The sequence below is a fragment of the Hippichthys cyanospilos genome, chromosome 18 (assembly GCF_059441005.1).
Source record: "Hippichthys cyanospilos isolate Australia breed blue-spotted pipefish chromosome 18, RoL_Hcya_1.0, whole genome shotgun sequence".
NCBI classification, from domain to species: domain Eukaryota; kingdom Metazoa; phylum Chordata; class Actinopteri; order Syngnathiformes; family Syngnathidae; genus Hippichthys; species Hippichthys cyanospilos.
In genome coordinates this window covers 4609502-4623931 of record NC_142386.1, presented here as the reverse complement: position 1 = coordinate 4623931, position 14430 = coordinate 4609502, and the positions used below count along the sequence as shown (strand labels likewise).

The 14430-nt window shown below is 41.0% G+C and overlaps 1 protein-coding gene across 3 annotated transcripts; it reads right to left on the bottom strand.

Annotated features, from left to right (window-relative positions):
• Window positions 1-1011: 1011 nt before the first annotated feature.
• Window positions 1012-14240, bottom strand: rad50 (RAD50 homolog, double strand break repair protein). 3 transcript variants are annotated; one of them, XM_088441689.1, is made up of 31 exons: window positions 14152-14240; window positions 13626-13763; window positions 13466-13549; window positions 12581-12732; window positions 12152-12337; window positions 11866-12070; window positions 11649-11777; window positions 11301-11466; window positions 11099-11157; window positions 10758-10892; window positions 10472-10678; window positions 10197-10379; window positions 9953-10110; window positions 9506-9681; window positions 9123-9360; window positions 7992-8181; window positions 7788-7914; window positions 7216-7409; window positions 7005-7115; window positions 6826-6918; window positions 6571-6684; window positions 5984-6111; window positions 5791-5892; window positions 5554-5676; window positions 4091-4176; window positions 3711-3853; window positions 3514-3647; window positions 1800-2939; window positions 1641-1694; window positions 1447-1539; window positions 1012-1371 (listed from the first exon to the last, which is right to left on the bottom strand). In XM_088441689.1, exons 2-28 carry the CDS (start codon window positions 13752-13754, stop codon window positions 2753-2755), a joined length of 3939 nt encoding a protein of 1312 aa, XP_088297815.1. In that variant the 5' UTR covers window positions 13755-13763; window positions 14152-14240; the 3' UTR covers window positions 1012-1371; window positions 1447-1539; window positions 1641-1694; window positions 1800-2752. The 3 variants fall into 3 exon arrangements, with proteins under 3 accessions (XP_088297815.1, XP_088297814.1, XP_088297816.1); XM_088441688.1 differs by having other exon boundaries at window positions 13987-14223; XM_088441690.1 differs by having other exon boundaries at window positions 1641-1691; window positions 13987-14223.
• Between the last annotated feature and the right edge of the window lie 190 nt (window positions 14241-14430).

Below are 14430 nucleotides of genomic sequence, written 5' to 3'. Positions count from 1 at the left end.
CATGTCATAAAAAAAATAAAGTCTCCATTGATACCTCCACCATTATTGACTCTTTTGCCAGCAAAAAAAAAACAAAACATCTTTTCAATAATTTTGAAGGGATTTCTGGTAATAATGTTTTCTTTATTTGATGATAATGGTCTTGTGTTGCATGGGACATTTGGGAGAAAGTGTGTGTGTACCTGGGATTGCATTGTCTGAATTCTTAGAAAACATAAAATTACGTCTTCGGGATCGACTGAGTTAATCCGTCTGAGTAATGAGCAAAAATGCGGACGTTTGCGAAGCCAGGAGATATCAAGGCTGAATGTTTTGACGTTGCATGTGGTGTCCTCCAGAGGTCAGTGTTGAGGCCAAAATGATTCATCCTGTATAATGCAGTACCGAGGATACATAGAACAGTATGTAATGTAAACTACATGTAAAATCCTACTAAAGTACACATTTCTACAGTGGTCATCAATACAAACATATATTGTCTGCTATGAAATAAACTAGATGAATGCAATTCCTGAAGAAATTGCGTGCAAAAGGCGTAGTGATGAATGTACAGTAGATCCGTCGTATGAATTGGAATGGTATAGACGTGGAATGATGTTGGATGTTGTGAATGATCCCTAAGGTGCAATGAATGAGCTAAATGTTGTGAATGTGAAATGGGAAAGCTTTAAATCTGAAATGTCAAATCTTCCATTGGGATTGAATGGCACGTTTTGGGGTGTAAAATGAGGAATTGTGGGAAAACGTTATAAATTTGAAACACCAAAAATACAAGCATCCTTCATATGAATATTTGGAACGTGTTGAAATTGGAATGGCATGAATGGGATGAATTGGAATTGAGTTGAAACGTGTCAAAAAAGAGCGTAGTAATAAAGGAATAACGTGTGTGTGGGCTAAGACTTGACACGATAAAAATAAAAATAAAACAGTGACCCATGACCAAAATTTTGTGACTCTCTGGTATTGGCTTTACCGCGGGGCGGAAAAAAGTTACAAACACATTTCAGGTGGGGCCAATAACATTTTATTTTCTCTTAATTTGGTGGGAATACATTCTATCTGCCACTTAAATACACAGTAAGTACACACTAATAAATAGATGAATTCCACTGATTCACATTGCAAGTTAATTCAGTACAGAAGCGGTTTGGAGATGGCACGTTAACATAATACAGATGAAAACATTGATGTAAACCACCTTCATGCCTATTCTGATGGCTGGGTTGCATTTGCGGAACTTGCGGTGGTGTTTGCTGAGCTGTGAGAGATTTTGTATCGGATGCAATTGATGAGATCCTTTTTAAGGAGGTGTATTTGGTATTTGACGCCTGTTGACTGATTTTGTTGTTTCACGTCTTGGCATTTAAACTGCAACATGAGAGAACAATAAGTGAGGCATAAAAATGACGACGAGTCAAACTTGACAAGCAAAATTGTCCTTACTTCTTTCAGATCGTTGTACAATTTTAAATGTTTGGCAATCTCTCTGGTATGGTGCTTGTCCAGCTGCTCGTGAGCTTTGCAGAAGAAGCGGGCCTATGAGGACAAACAACATTTTGAGCACGCTTGAAGACGTTTTTGTTGTTTCCACGTGCGTAAACGTCCAAGAAAATACACCGAAATCTTCCTATTCTCACCTCACATCTGCCGATGCCTTCTGCCAGATCTCTCAAACTATCAAAGAATCCCTGCTGTGGAAAAAAAAAAGCACTATTTGAATTTTGATGCACAAGCAATATACAGTATGTCAGTATTTAGTAATTAAAAATGAGAGAACTGAAGTCGGTTTTACTTACCGCAGGTAACGATGTGTTGCGATCCAGCAGGTCGATAATAGGAATGAGTTTAAGCTCAGGTACTTGGTGGGTTGGCTTGGTGGCAGCAGGATGGCCCAGCAAGATCTCGGAGGACATCAGCAGCAGCACCGCTGTCATCATGGTCATCATTTTTCCTTCTTAAAATCGGTCGACGATGTGATTTGGAGTCGAGGAATTGCTTCGATTTTCAGCTACAAGCTCGTTCTGACTGCTCAGTCTTCGGCACGGGAATTTATACTTATCCCCCCCTTAAAAAAAACTGAGAATTACTGCAGCATGCAGGAAATGAGATCTGTTTGATTATGCCTCCAACAAAATGAGATACGTTTCTTTGAATTTGTGTCACATTAGGTCAGAATATTAGTAAATGAGCACCAGAGCAATTTTTCAGCTCCTCCTACAATTAGAATTGCAATCAGGTTATTATAATAAGAGTTGACGTTAAAGAATAGTATCTTGCTCACTTTTTTTCAACAGTATGAATATTCTGAAATAATTTCCATAGATTACAACTTGCAAAAAGTCAATGAAGTAAATTAATATCAACCTTATTTATAATCAAATACATGACAAATGTATAAGCTATTTTTGTCAGATGGTTCTGACAACAATGCAGCTTTTAAAATCATTGTAAAGAAAACTGTAAAATTATATTAATTGGGGAAAATCAAAATGCTTAAGGATCTGCAAGCACCTTGTTAAGGATGTTTTTGAGGAATAAAAAAAAAAAAAATATATATATATATATATATATATATATATATATATATATATATGAACCAAACCAAATTCACAGAAACATTGAATTTTTATTCATTGAATAAACTTTAGTGTCTAATCAGGTGTTCTTCTGTTATAAACAAACAGAAACCGAACACAAACCGTGCAACGACAAAACCAAAGGGACGTTACTGTAAACTGTGGCGGCATTCTCAGTGCAGATAGGAGGCAAGGGAGCGGATGCTGCACTTTGTGATCTCGGAATTCTGGTCCTGGTTCTTTCGTATGCGATAGAAGTGTTGGATGTAACTGGAGCGGCCCAGAAGCTCCACAAAGTCCTCGTCGTGTGTGATGATCAGCAGCTGGAAGTTACGTTGGCAGGAGCGACTCTTGATAATTCTGTACCGGTCACAAAAGAGGAAAAGGGAAGTGAGTTGCAGTCTGAAAACTCACACCCGATCGCTGCTAATTGCAATCACTTTGATTAGCGTCAGTAAAACGTACCTTTTTCTATCAAAATACCGAAAAAGAAAACCCTACCTACGTCAATAGTTAAGACTTAGACTTGCGCTGAGCATAAAAATATAATACAGTGGTACCTCAACTTAAGAAATTCATTCGTTCCGGAAGTCATTTCGTAACGTTATTTTAAGTAGAGCCGCTTGTGATATATTAATTGACAGTCCAAAGTGGTATGTATGTTATGTACAACGTTAGCCGTAGCTAATGCCAATTTTCTATTTGTTAGTTCGAAGAAGAAAAGAAAACGTGAGAAGAAAAGACTACTCACTACAAGACTACTCACTGTCAACATCGGTGCAAAGAACCTGTGTCTCGTGTTTGTGGAAAAGACGGCTCGCGCTATATATTCCATCGATGATGAAATTGTCAAGCGTTGTTCACAAAAAGTATGTCATCTGGTAGTGAAGCTTTATAAAAACGGAACCCCCGTAATAATCGGGTGAGTACTCACTCAACAAGGGCGTGTGCCAACGACTCAATGTTTTCTCTATCCAGGTTGGTGGTGGGCTCATCCAGCGCCAGGATCCCACAATTCAGACAGAAGGTCTCCGCCAAGGCGAGACGAATAATGAGAGATGCCAGCACCTGCACGCAAACGATTGCATTTGGAACACAAAGGCATTTAGGAAAAACAAGTCAAGTGGGTACCTTCTGGCCAGCACTACAGCGTCCTCTCATATCCAAAGCGGTGTCTCCCTTCACCATAACTACTCGATAGTTGTAAACCCGCCGTTTCGTTCCAGCGGATGCATTCTCATCCACGTCTGAGCGAATTTCCACATATTCAATGTCTGGAGAGAGGAAGGGAGGACAACCCAGATGTAGATACTTCAGAGGGAACCTTTTCACATACAAATACATCAATTACTGAACCCAATCCGGTGCTGGACATTTGAATTTTTTTTTTATTTTCCATCAATATTTTGCTTTGCTGGGTTGGAACTCAAAGTCAGAGGCAGACAAATGCTGCGTGTCTTCTGATGTGGACATTTTGTGGACATCTTAGCTTAAATGAGGGACAAATGAACCTTGTCCTCGGTAGGTGGTGCGCCAGAGGTCCCTGATGATTTTGTTGATTTCATCCATCTTCATACAGTGGAACTTCATGATGCTTCTAAAAGGACCCAAAAAAAGAAGTGATTGTTCACAGGGGGAAATGAAAAATCTTCTGTGGGATTTAAAATAAGCAAATATTACACAAAGCTGCTACTACACAGTGAAACGTGATCTCCGTTTAAATGTGGGTCATAGTATTCCAAAATGTAAGCTATTTTAATCTGTGTCATATTAACATACGGTAAACAAGTAAGTTGATGAAGGCGATAAAATTGTAGGTAAGTGGATGTTCACTTCCTGTCTTACTAGAAACGTTGGGTCAATAAACGGATGAACGGGTCTAATGTCGTCAAAATACGAAGTGGAAATCAACCGCTTTCTTCCAACGCCCATATATGGCAGCTGAAGAGGAGCGTCGCCACCAAATAGGAAGCCGTTCTTATCAATCCGTCTGATTTGCTTACTATACACAAAGTAAGGATATTTGATTTCATAGCCATTTTCAAAGCCATTTTTTTCTTTAACTTTTTTAATGAATACAAAGAAAATAACTCATTCAAATAAAGAACAAAGTGCCAAAGGGTTTGGTAGATATTTTTGAAAACTTGCACACAACTGACCAACGAAAAAATGGACTTTCGGAGTATTTTTAATGTTGAATAGTAAGCTTTGGAGCAAAATCCATATGAATAACGTAATTGTAAATTTGACGTTTGTTGTCGAAGGATGAGTACATTTTTTGAGCAGTATGAAAATAAGTGGGCCACACACCCCTCATCCGCTGGAAGGTGGCCGAGGCCTACTTGCGTTCGATCATGATAACGCTGACGAAACGGCTGACTCAACTAATGCAGACGTGAAGGAAATCAAACTCCCGCCGTGTCACTATGACTGTCTGACAGTGACACACTGCCACATAAAGCCCCAATTAGGCTTCCATAATCCACTTTCTCAGTTATTTTTGATTTGTTTATTGACCACTTACTTGCACATAGTGTGATTATGTTTGTTCAAATTATCATTTAAAACATGGGTCCCCAGAACAATTCCTAGTGAAGGCAAAATAACATTTTCCTTCTTTGATGGGGGCAGAAGAACCATTGCAGAAGTGTCTAAATATAGACATTGTTTTCCAGAAAGCCAAACAGTTTTTTCCTTAAAAAAAAAAAAGACTATGAAAAAAAAACATTCTTCTGGACACCGATGTTTACGAGCCATTCAAGTCAGAAACGTAAGCATATCTATTATATATTCATGATAAATGCATTATTGCATGTGTATGTCTTAACCACATTGCTAGATTAAAATAAAAAAATCACAACGCATCCCCAGTATTGTTCAGGGGGCCTGACAAAATGTAGAGGCAGGCCGTAGCTTGGGGACCACTGATTTAAAAGCTCTGACTGGCGTCAACACTGCTGGATACGACACTCACTGATCGAGGGCTTTGTAGTAGAGATCCAGATCTTTGATGGCCAGCTCTGTCGTGCGCTTTATCACCATCTTGCTTTTGTAGAGCTCATCCGCTTTGTCGTATTGTTCTTCTCTCAGCTCTTTTCTGAAAGGGAACCACCCGGATAGGTCAAGGTTTCGCACAGCAAAAAGCAAGGGCCTACCAGCAGAGGCGATGGTGATCGACGCTACGCTAGCTCAGTAACCTAATGGAGCTCACTTGTGATGCAGCAACTGATCCTCGAAGCCTTTCTGGCGACCGAGTGCAATGCTACGGTTTTTCTTCAGGTCCTCTAGCTTACGTTCGGCTTCGCGACGTTCTCTGCGTGGGCGCAAAACAAAGCGAAAATCGTAAAATCGCCTAGTAGCAATTCATTCAAAGGTTTCAGTGAAGAACACGTGAGGGATCTTACTGGCGTAGCTGCATAACCTGCATGTTGCCTATATCTTTGCAAAGGGCCTCCCGCTTAGCTACAACCTCTTTAAGTTCTTCCACACGCTTTCTTAAGGTCAGGTTGTCCTGTAACCAGCGCTCCTGCACCTGTGAAGTGAAGGACAAAAAGAAATTATTCATTACATCACGAATTTGTGAAAGCAGCATATGGCAACAGGCAGAACAATGACATAGATTTGACATTGAACGTGTAAGACCCTCAATACTTTATTCTATTGTGGTGCCTCGAAATCCAAGTGACACGATTTAAGAGTTCTTTGTTATTCACGCTGTCATTTCGTTTATGTTTTTTGGATGATAATTATACAAAATGCTCCGTTGTCAAAAACCTTAACACTATTTTAAGATCCCTCTAAAAAATCTGTTAACTGGTGCTTTCAGCTGAATGTTACGGCCATACCTAAAGTAAAATAAATATTAATTATTAATTTTGTGCCATTTTTTCTTGGTGTGTCATAAATGATAGTGTAAATATGTGTCCATGGTCAATGAATGTTGGAAAACACTGCACTCTTGTATAACCATGACCATCGGCGATTACGTTACCTTCTGAGTGTCGATGTCCTGACGGATGTTTCCTATCTCTTTGCTGATCTTGTCTTTGTTTCGTTCAGCCTCATGGAGCATTGTGTTGGTTTCTTGTAGCTCACTTTCTTTTTGCTGCAAAAACACTCTAGGTTCATTTTTTCCTTATACGCTAGCTCTAAGTGTCTTATAGGTTTATTGAGCATGCGTCACTTTTAACTGGATTCCAGATGTAACAAATGATGGGTCAGATATCCAAGTGTCAGAGTGTTTTACCTCCTTTTGTGCATGTTTTCCCTCTTCAAGATACTTGCTGATATCCCCTTCCAAGATGGTGATGGTCTTTACTTTCTCTTTGATAGTGTTGATCTGCCCTTGACAAAGCATCAAGTAAATACACAAAACTGCACAAAGAAAACCTGTTGGTTTGGACTTTTGAGTCCCCATGCATCAACCTTCTCCTGTCCTTCCTCCTGCTTCTGCCGTTTACGTTCCATCAGCTCCTGCTTCTCCAGCTGCATTTTGTTCAAGGTGGAGCACAGCGGAGACAGCTGCTCCCTTGCCTCCTGGTTGTGGTGACAACATAGCATTTTGTTGTTTTTCTGCGAAGCCTGGCATTCAATTCTAAATCCAAAGACAGCATTTGTGGAATAATAATGAAAGAACCTGGATGTCCCTGGTTAAAGTCTGAATCTCAGCAGTGGCATTCACACACTGCTCCTCCAGCTGCTGCTGCTTCTGCATGTCGCTGCTCAGCTGGAGTTTCTCCGCTTTGGTGTCGTTCACAGAGCTCTTCAGCACCTGAATCTGATCTTGCTGGTCTTGGATCAGTTTACGTTTCAGCTCCATCTTGCTGGACGCTGCACATAGAAAAATGTCAAGGAGATTAAAGAAACTATTTAATAGTGCAGCCCATTTGTCTTGCGAACCAACGGGTCATGCTGCAATGTGTACAATGGACTGAATCAATTCAGGGATACGTTTAATAGGGAGCAAAGTGATTCCTGACCACTTTGCTGTAGCACATTTGTGTGCCATGAGTTCACTGCAAGAAATCCTCCAGTTTCTTTATATTGGCTTGACATTTTTGGTGGTTTTTGTGCGTCTTTTTGAATTCAGAATTCCAAACAGGTGTTTATTTGCAAGTAAATTGAGATGAGGTAATTTTTTTCACGTATAATTTTGTGTTTGTTGGTGTGCCGTGCGATTTTAATATATGTGGCCTGACATCATCTTACTGGTGTCTATCTTGAGCTGAGTCTCTTGCTTCTCCTGACTGACTTGTTGTACCGTTCTGCTCAAGTCTATTCCCTGGAGTTTGGCGGCATTCTGAGCAATTTTCCTCTCCACTTCTTTAAGATCCATCTACAGAAAACAAGAATTCTGGATAACCACGGTGAAGTCATTTAAAATAATTCTGGAGGCAAATAGGAGAATAGTACCAGGAATCTGTCCATGAGAGCGATGTCCTGCTGACAGGCCTTGGCGGTTGACTCTTCTGACATCAGCATCGCAAGCACAGTCTCCTGCTCCTCTGCATCACTTTTCAGCCTCTCAATGTCTCTGTTTACATTCTGCAATCGATTTCTGAGATCAGGTAACTCCTTCTCCTGTAACTGCACAATTGACTGCCTGTGGGAATGAGCAAAACATTTTACAGTGTGATTTTGTTACATAATAAATATCAATTAAACATCGGATTGAATTCTTAATTTTACTATTGGGTTTTAGCATTACTGCATCGCATTAATATCAAAATATTACTTATAGTATTGTGTATGTAGTTAAACATGACTCTGGAAACAATGAATTCATTTGACAGGATTTCCTAAGGTTTTTTTTTTAATTTAAAAAAAAAAAAGGCTTCTGGATTCAGAGCTTCCACTGTAAATTATTTATTTTAACAAGTCGTTTCATGATAATCTCATGCCATCTAGTGGACTAAATCATTCTTCATTTTCAGTTAAGTAGGAGATGGAGGTTGCTCACTGGCTTCAACATTTCATCAAGTGATATACAATCTAGTATACTGTATATTACTACAGCAACGAGGGTCGCTGGCTTGCTAGTGTTTATCCCAGCTTTCTGGGCAGTAGGCAGGGGACAATGAACTGGTTGCAAGACAATCTCAGAACACAAAGGCATGAAAAACCATGCACCCAACACACCTAAGAACAATTTAGAGCTTTCCATAAACCTGCCATGCATGTTTTTGGAGTGTGGGAGGAAAGCCATCGTGCCCAGAGAAAACCCATGCAGGCTTGGAGAGAACATGCAAACTCCACACAGGAAGGCGCTGGAGCGAGGTGGATTCGAGTTTGGGACATTTAACTGAGAGGCAAACGTGCTAACCACTCTACCACCAAGCCGCCAGGGTTTTGTAATCACATTCACAAAATAGTGTATGTTCTTATCCTCTGTCTAAATGTTTAGATTTTAGGGAAAGTTCAGTTTTTTATGTCTTTTCAGGTTATTCAAAGGTTAGTGATGAACTACAACACAAATGAATCTGGGTTGCATCTGTAGCAAAAGAACTTAATTCAAGAATGTCCATTACAATTGAGATTTTATACCTGACTGGTCTTAAGGTCATCATTTCATCTCGCTTCTTCTCTTTCCTTTTCAGGTCCTGCTCTGTGTTTTTCAACTTGTCTGGAACCAGACGCAGTTTGGACTGCATGTCGCTGATGACCTCCTGGAGCTCAGGTTCCGATGGGAACGTCCGCTGGCAGACGGGGCAGCAGGGCTCCTTTTCATCGGTCAGCTGGCTGATGAACTGGGTGTAAACGGCTGTGGCTCCAGCGAGCATGGCTAAGGAAAAAGCAAAAAATGATATAACTAATCCAGTCGATGGGCAAGTACAGATACCAAATATCACTACTGGTAAAGAACATCCCTAAATCTAAAAGATATGCGATTTCTCTGTATAAATATGGCAATTGGTGAGTATGCCAACCTCTTTGTTTGGACATTTTTTCTAGGTCCTCCTGCACTTTGCTGAGGTCCTGCTCAAGATCTTGACTGCCGCACACGTTGAAAAACTTTTCTTCATCATTTGTCAACTGCTGCTCTTTTTTACGTAGCTCGGCAGCGATGTGGCTCTTATTTTGCTCGCTCGAAGCCAGGTCCTTACTGTGAGTTGTGAAATCCCAACAGGCTCGTTACGGAAATTAAGGTTTAATACCAAGGCAAAAATCAAGCAATAAAGATGGAACCTTCAAAGTGGAACTACTTGCTGGCTGACTTCCAAGCATTTCAAATTTTAAAATTCACAAAATCACGCAAAATCACTCTTATAGTTTTCGATATACTTGTGTATAATATGGTCCCCAAATTTGATGTTATCCTCCTCAAATTTGAAGGTTCCAATACACGTGCAAGCTTCTATAATGAGATGACATACTTGAGTTTGGCGAGTTTGTCTCTGGTGCTGTTTATATCCTTTGACTTAGCGTAAAGCCAGTCCTCCAGCTCCCTTTTGTTGGGGAAGTGGCCCAGCAGTGACACCAGATCATCACTATGACGTGACTTGATTTTGCGTACCTGCTCCTCTTTCTCTTTCTACAGCAACCCCGCCACCACACAAACACAAAGAAGATTGGTATCAGGGGAAACAATAGATAACAAACACACATGACAAATGGCACCTTGTCTTTCGTCAACATGTCCATCTGTGTGCGAGCAGTGTTGTGCACGTTAAGCAGTCCCATCTCTTGGTCCAGCTGCCTCTGTGAATGGTCAAGCTCGGCCTTTTCTCTCTGGAGCTCCACGAGCTCGTGCTTCAATTGCTCTACGTTGGACATCTGGAGGGCGCTTTGCAGCTCACGCTCCTGAAAAGACAAGAAAGTAGCTTGAATACTTGATGCAACTTTTGTTTTGGTTTTTATTATACCTTCCATGCGAACCGTGGAACATAACTCACCGCTTTGGCAAGCTCATTTTCCAGCTCCTGCATTCTGCCGGACGAACCTTCCAGCCTCTGCAGATTAGCGCGGACATTCCGGAGCTCCGAGTTCTTCTTTTCCTGCAGGTCTTTTTTCAGCTCCACTGTTCTCTCCAGACCTGTCTTTTTATCCCGGATGTCATCAATTGACTGTTGTTTCTGCTGCTCCTTCTCCTGTAGGTCCGCCTGATTTAAGGCAAAATGGTGGCGAGATACTTAATTTAACAAAACTCTTCAATCAACTAGACTAAGTGGTGTGACTTACCAGAACCTGAGCCACCATATCTTTTTCCTCCTCCAGTCTCTGAGCAACATGACGATGAAAACTCTTGAGCTGAACAGTGGAGAAGGGTGGCCGGTCATAGCCTTCTATTTCCAGCTGGGATGACAATAAACGGACCTATGACAGCAAAATAATGTTAGCCTTTCTCAAAACTCAATAGTTAAAGGCCTTACAGTGTCCAAAGCCCCACAAGCCATTTTAGCAGGTACTTGGAGAAACCACTAGTGTGTGCTTTTCCTTTCAAAGTTGCTACCAGCAAACATTGAGGTCCGATGTGTTTGACTATGGTTCAGCTGGGGTTAGCAGGACTGGTTTGGTCTCACCTGAGTGTCACGGTTCTTGATGTTTTGTGTGTGGATGTCAGACTCTTGTTGAAGACGTCCTGGGAAGATCAGAAGACATGGATTTTCAAATGTAATGACATTATATATTGGTATCCACACTTTTATTTGCAAACCATATTATAGTGGTTTTATTTCTGTGCACTAAAATTAAACATATGTATGTATCAATGTGACTGAGTACCTTGATCCACCAGAAGCTCAGACTTGTCCCTGTTGAGTCTCTGACACTCCCTGTCGGCTCGCTCCACGTCCTTCTGGCACTCAATCAGCCGGCGTTCTTTCTCTCTCACAGTTTTCCGGTGGTTATGGTAAACCTCCTGCAGCTGTTCATTTGAACCCTGGAAGACCTGCAAGCCAACACAAAGTAAATGCTCTAAGCGGCTCTGGAAAACTTAGAATCATTACTTTTTTTTAATATTAATTTGGGCCACCACAATTTGTCTCCACCTTCAAAATTTGGGCCCCCACTCAAAAGGGCTTAATGTAGAACCCTGCATTAATGGTTATCAGAACAATTTGTATCTAGCACCTGTTCCATTGTTTCCTCCAGCTCCTTGTTGTCCTCCTCCATCTGTTTCTTCCTGCTGTCCAAAGCCTTAATATCATTATCCAGCTTCATCACCCTGCTCAGTTTCAAGTCGATGTCTGCCAGCAGATTCTAACCAAAAAATAAAAAATTAAAAAAAAAGTAATTTAGTTTATCAACACTGTATCATCTGGATATCAAACTGTGCGACAGCACACACTTCCAGTGGATCAATTTGGCTTTCAAGCAGCTGGATGCTCTCCTTGGAGGCCATTAGCTCAGCCTCCTTGTCCGCGACAAGATCTCTTATCTGCTGGGCCTTCTCCTTGTTCTGCTTCAAGAAGCGCAACTCCACCTGGCACTCTTTCACAGTGTTACTCTGCTTGGTACGCAACTGACGAATCGTGTCCAGAGCTTTGATATACCTTGAAGGAGACAAGAATGTCAGATAAGCATTTGGTGGCAGTGAGAGGAAGGAGAGAATAGTGGGAATGAGTTTACTTTACTTGGTTGTAGCAAAGATGGAATCAAATTTGTCTTTGAGCGCCTTGCCCTCACTAAGTGGCCAGTTGGAATCCTCTTGATGGCAAAATATGACGTGATTCAACACCGGCTTGGAGACGCCAAGCGCCGAAATCATCTCGCGGTCCAGTTCGCCACACTTGGATGACAAGCTCACCTTTTCATTGTCTCTGGGGGAAGACATGAAGACAGGTTATCGCAGTGTCTCAATTGCTGGAGTAGGCTGCAGTTTACACGTGACCCAAATGAATCTAAATGCCACAAAATAAGATTGACAACAAATTAATGCTAATTACACTGATTTTGAGGGGAAATTCTGTCTTGAACGTCGACCAGTCACAGAAAAAAAGGGTTCGTACTTCAATGCACAACTAAAAGAGTACGGAGATTTGGTTGAAAAACTCCTGACTTACTTCATCCGAGTAATAACCTGCTCTAAGGTTTTGAAGGTGTACTTCTTCGCCGTCTGCGTGCAGGACATGGAACGTTGGATGGAGACTTTCTCTCCGTTGACATCAGAGAACAGAAGCCGAATCTGCGCCCGCACTTCTGTCTCGTTGGCATCCTGGAATTACAGTACATGTTGATGAGAGCTCACATGTAAAAACGATGGCAAACAGAATAAATCTTCCTAAACTCATATTTTCTTGCGTGGAGCCATCATAACTTATACATGATCCTAACCGTTTTAGTAATATTCCTGTGCGTGAACAAGCATGGACTTTTTTTTTAAAATAATACCGTAACAACCTCAGATAACACTAGCTGCTGTTAGCTGTGCTTGCTGCTAGCAGCCACCACACATACGCCCTCTAGGTCATCCAGTTATGATAATTATTGGAGGTTAGAACACAGCTCTGTGTGTCAAAACCTGGCTTATGCGGCTAACAGATCAATCTTCTTGGAATGGCACTAAAAAAAAAATCAAAATTTGAATGTTACCATGTATAGGACGCACCCATACGTTTGGCTTTCATTTTTGGGAAAAAAAGTGCATCTTATATTTGGGGGATTAGAGTACATTTTCCATGATAATTAATGGTTGTGTTACGATATTGATAGTACTATCGGAAGTAGCATCGGCAAGTACTAACAAATAACTGGCGGATGCCATACTAATGCGGAACCTGAACGCAGCATCTTACGTCTTGGTGTGATGTGTTCAATGCACCTGTGCCAAGATATTGTGTTCGCTCGGAGGGGAACCCTCTTAAAGGTGTACAAACATTCAACCTACGCAGGTCAAACGTTTACCCACACACTTTAAAACAGTGACTGAAGGTTAAATATCAATTCACCTTTGGATCATGGACAAAAGCACCACCTTTAGAACCTGGTGGAAGTTCTCCTGCAGTTGCATACTTAAGACACTCAATAATGGTCTGAAAAACAAAAAAAATATATAATGCAGCTCCATTATGTCTCTGTGGTGAACGAAGCAGATGGAGATCTTCGTACCGTTTTACCAGCACCGTTTGGCCCAACCAGAACCGTCAGAGGAGTGAAAAACGAGATGATTTGTTGGTCGTCATGCTCAATCCCAAAGCTTCGCACCCCAAGGATGCTCATCTTGTCTATTTTGGACATGTTGGTACACTGCAAACCACAAAAAAAAAAATCTTGTTTTCAAAGTCTCAGAGAATAGGTACATTTTTTGTTCACACATTTGCATTTGATCAAGCCTTGATAGTGTATACATCTGAATAGTATAAGGAGCGTTGCAGAATTATTTTCTTCGATACTCTGGACGGCTAAGTAGACCTTTTGGGCACCAAATACGTGTCTATTTGAGTATGAAATACTTTTATAACATACTAACCTGACTCTCACGGAGCTAGTCTTATCTAGGCTGTAAGCTAGCGGACAACGTACGAACAGCTCCACTAACAAAAACAAATGCCAGTTTCCAGCTATCTGAATGTTAACACGTTTAACGGGATAACGAAAATGGTCTATATTCACAATTTTTTTTCTAAAGTCGCACCGTGGCACGAAAACACACTTCCTAACACGGAAACGTGTTCTCACGAAGTTTTCACTCCCCTCCAAGCGTTCCCGCTGCTACGCAGGGCTAGTACGTCATTGCGCATGACGTAACTTCCGGGTGTAAAACTTTTCAAATATACACTCATATTCGTTTAATGAAATACAAGATTCTTTCAAAATTGGATGACAAAATTATTTAATTGAATTGTTATTATAATACTACCCTCGATCAAGATCCATGCGATTCTGCACGAATTGTTCGAATGAGTGAATGAAG

Coding starts and splice junctions, on each gene's coding strand:
- rad50 (XM_088441689.1), bottom strand. CDS start 13,754: ATGTCCAAAATAGACAAGATGAGCATCCTTGGGGTGCGAAGCTTTGGG. Junction 11,467..11,648: donor TGGAGGAAACAATGGAACAG/GTGCTAGATACA, acceptor GTTGGCTTGCAG/GTCTTCCAGGGTTCAAATGA. Junction 10,111..10,196: donor ACATGTTGACGAAAGACAAG/GTGCCATTTGTC, acceptor GGGTTGCTGTAG/AAAGAGAAAGAGGAGCAGGT.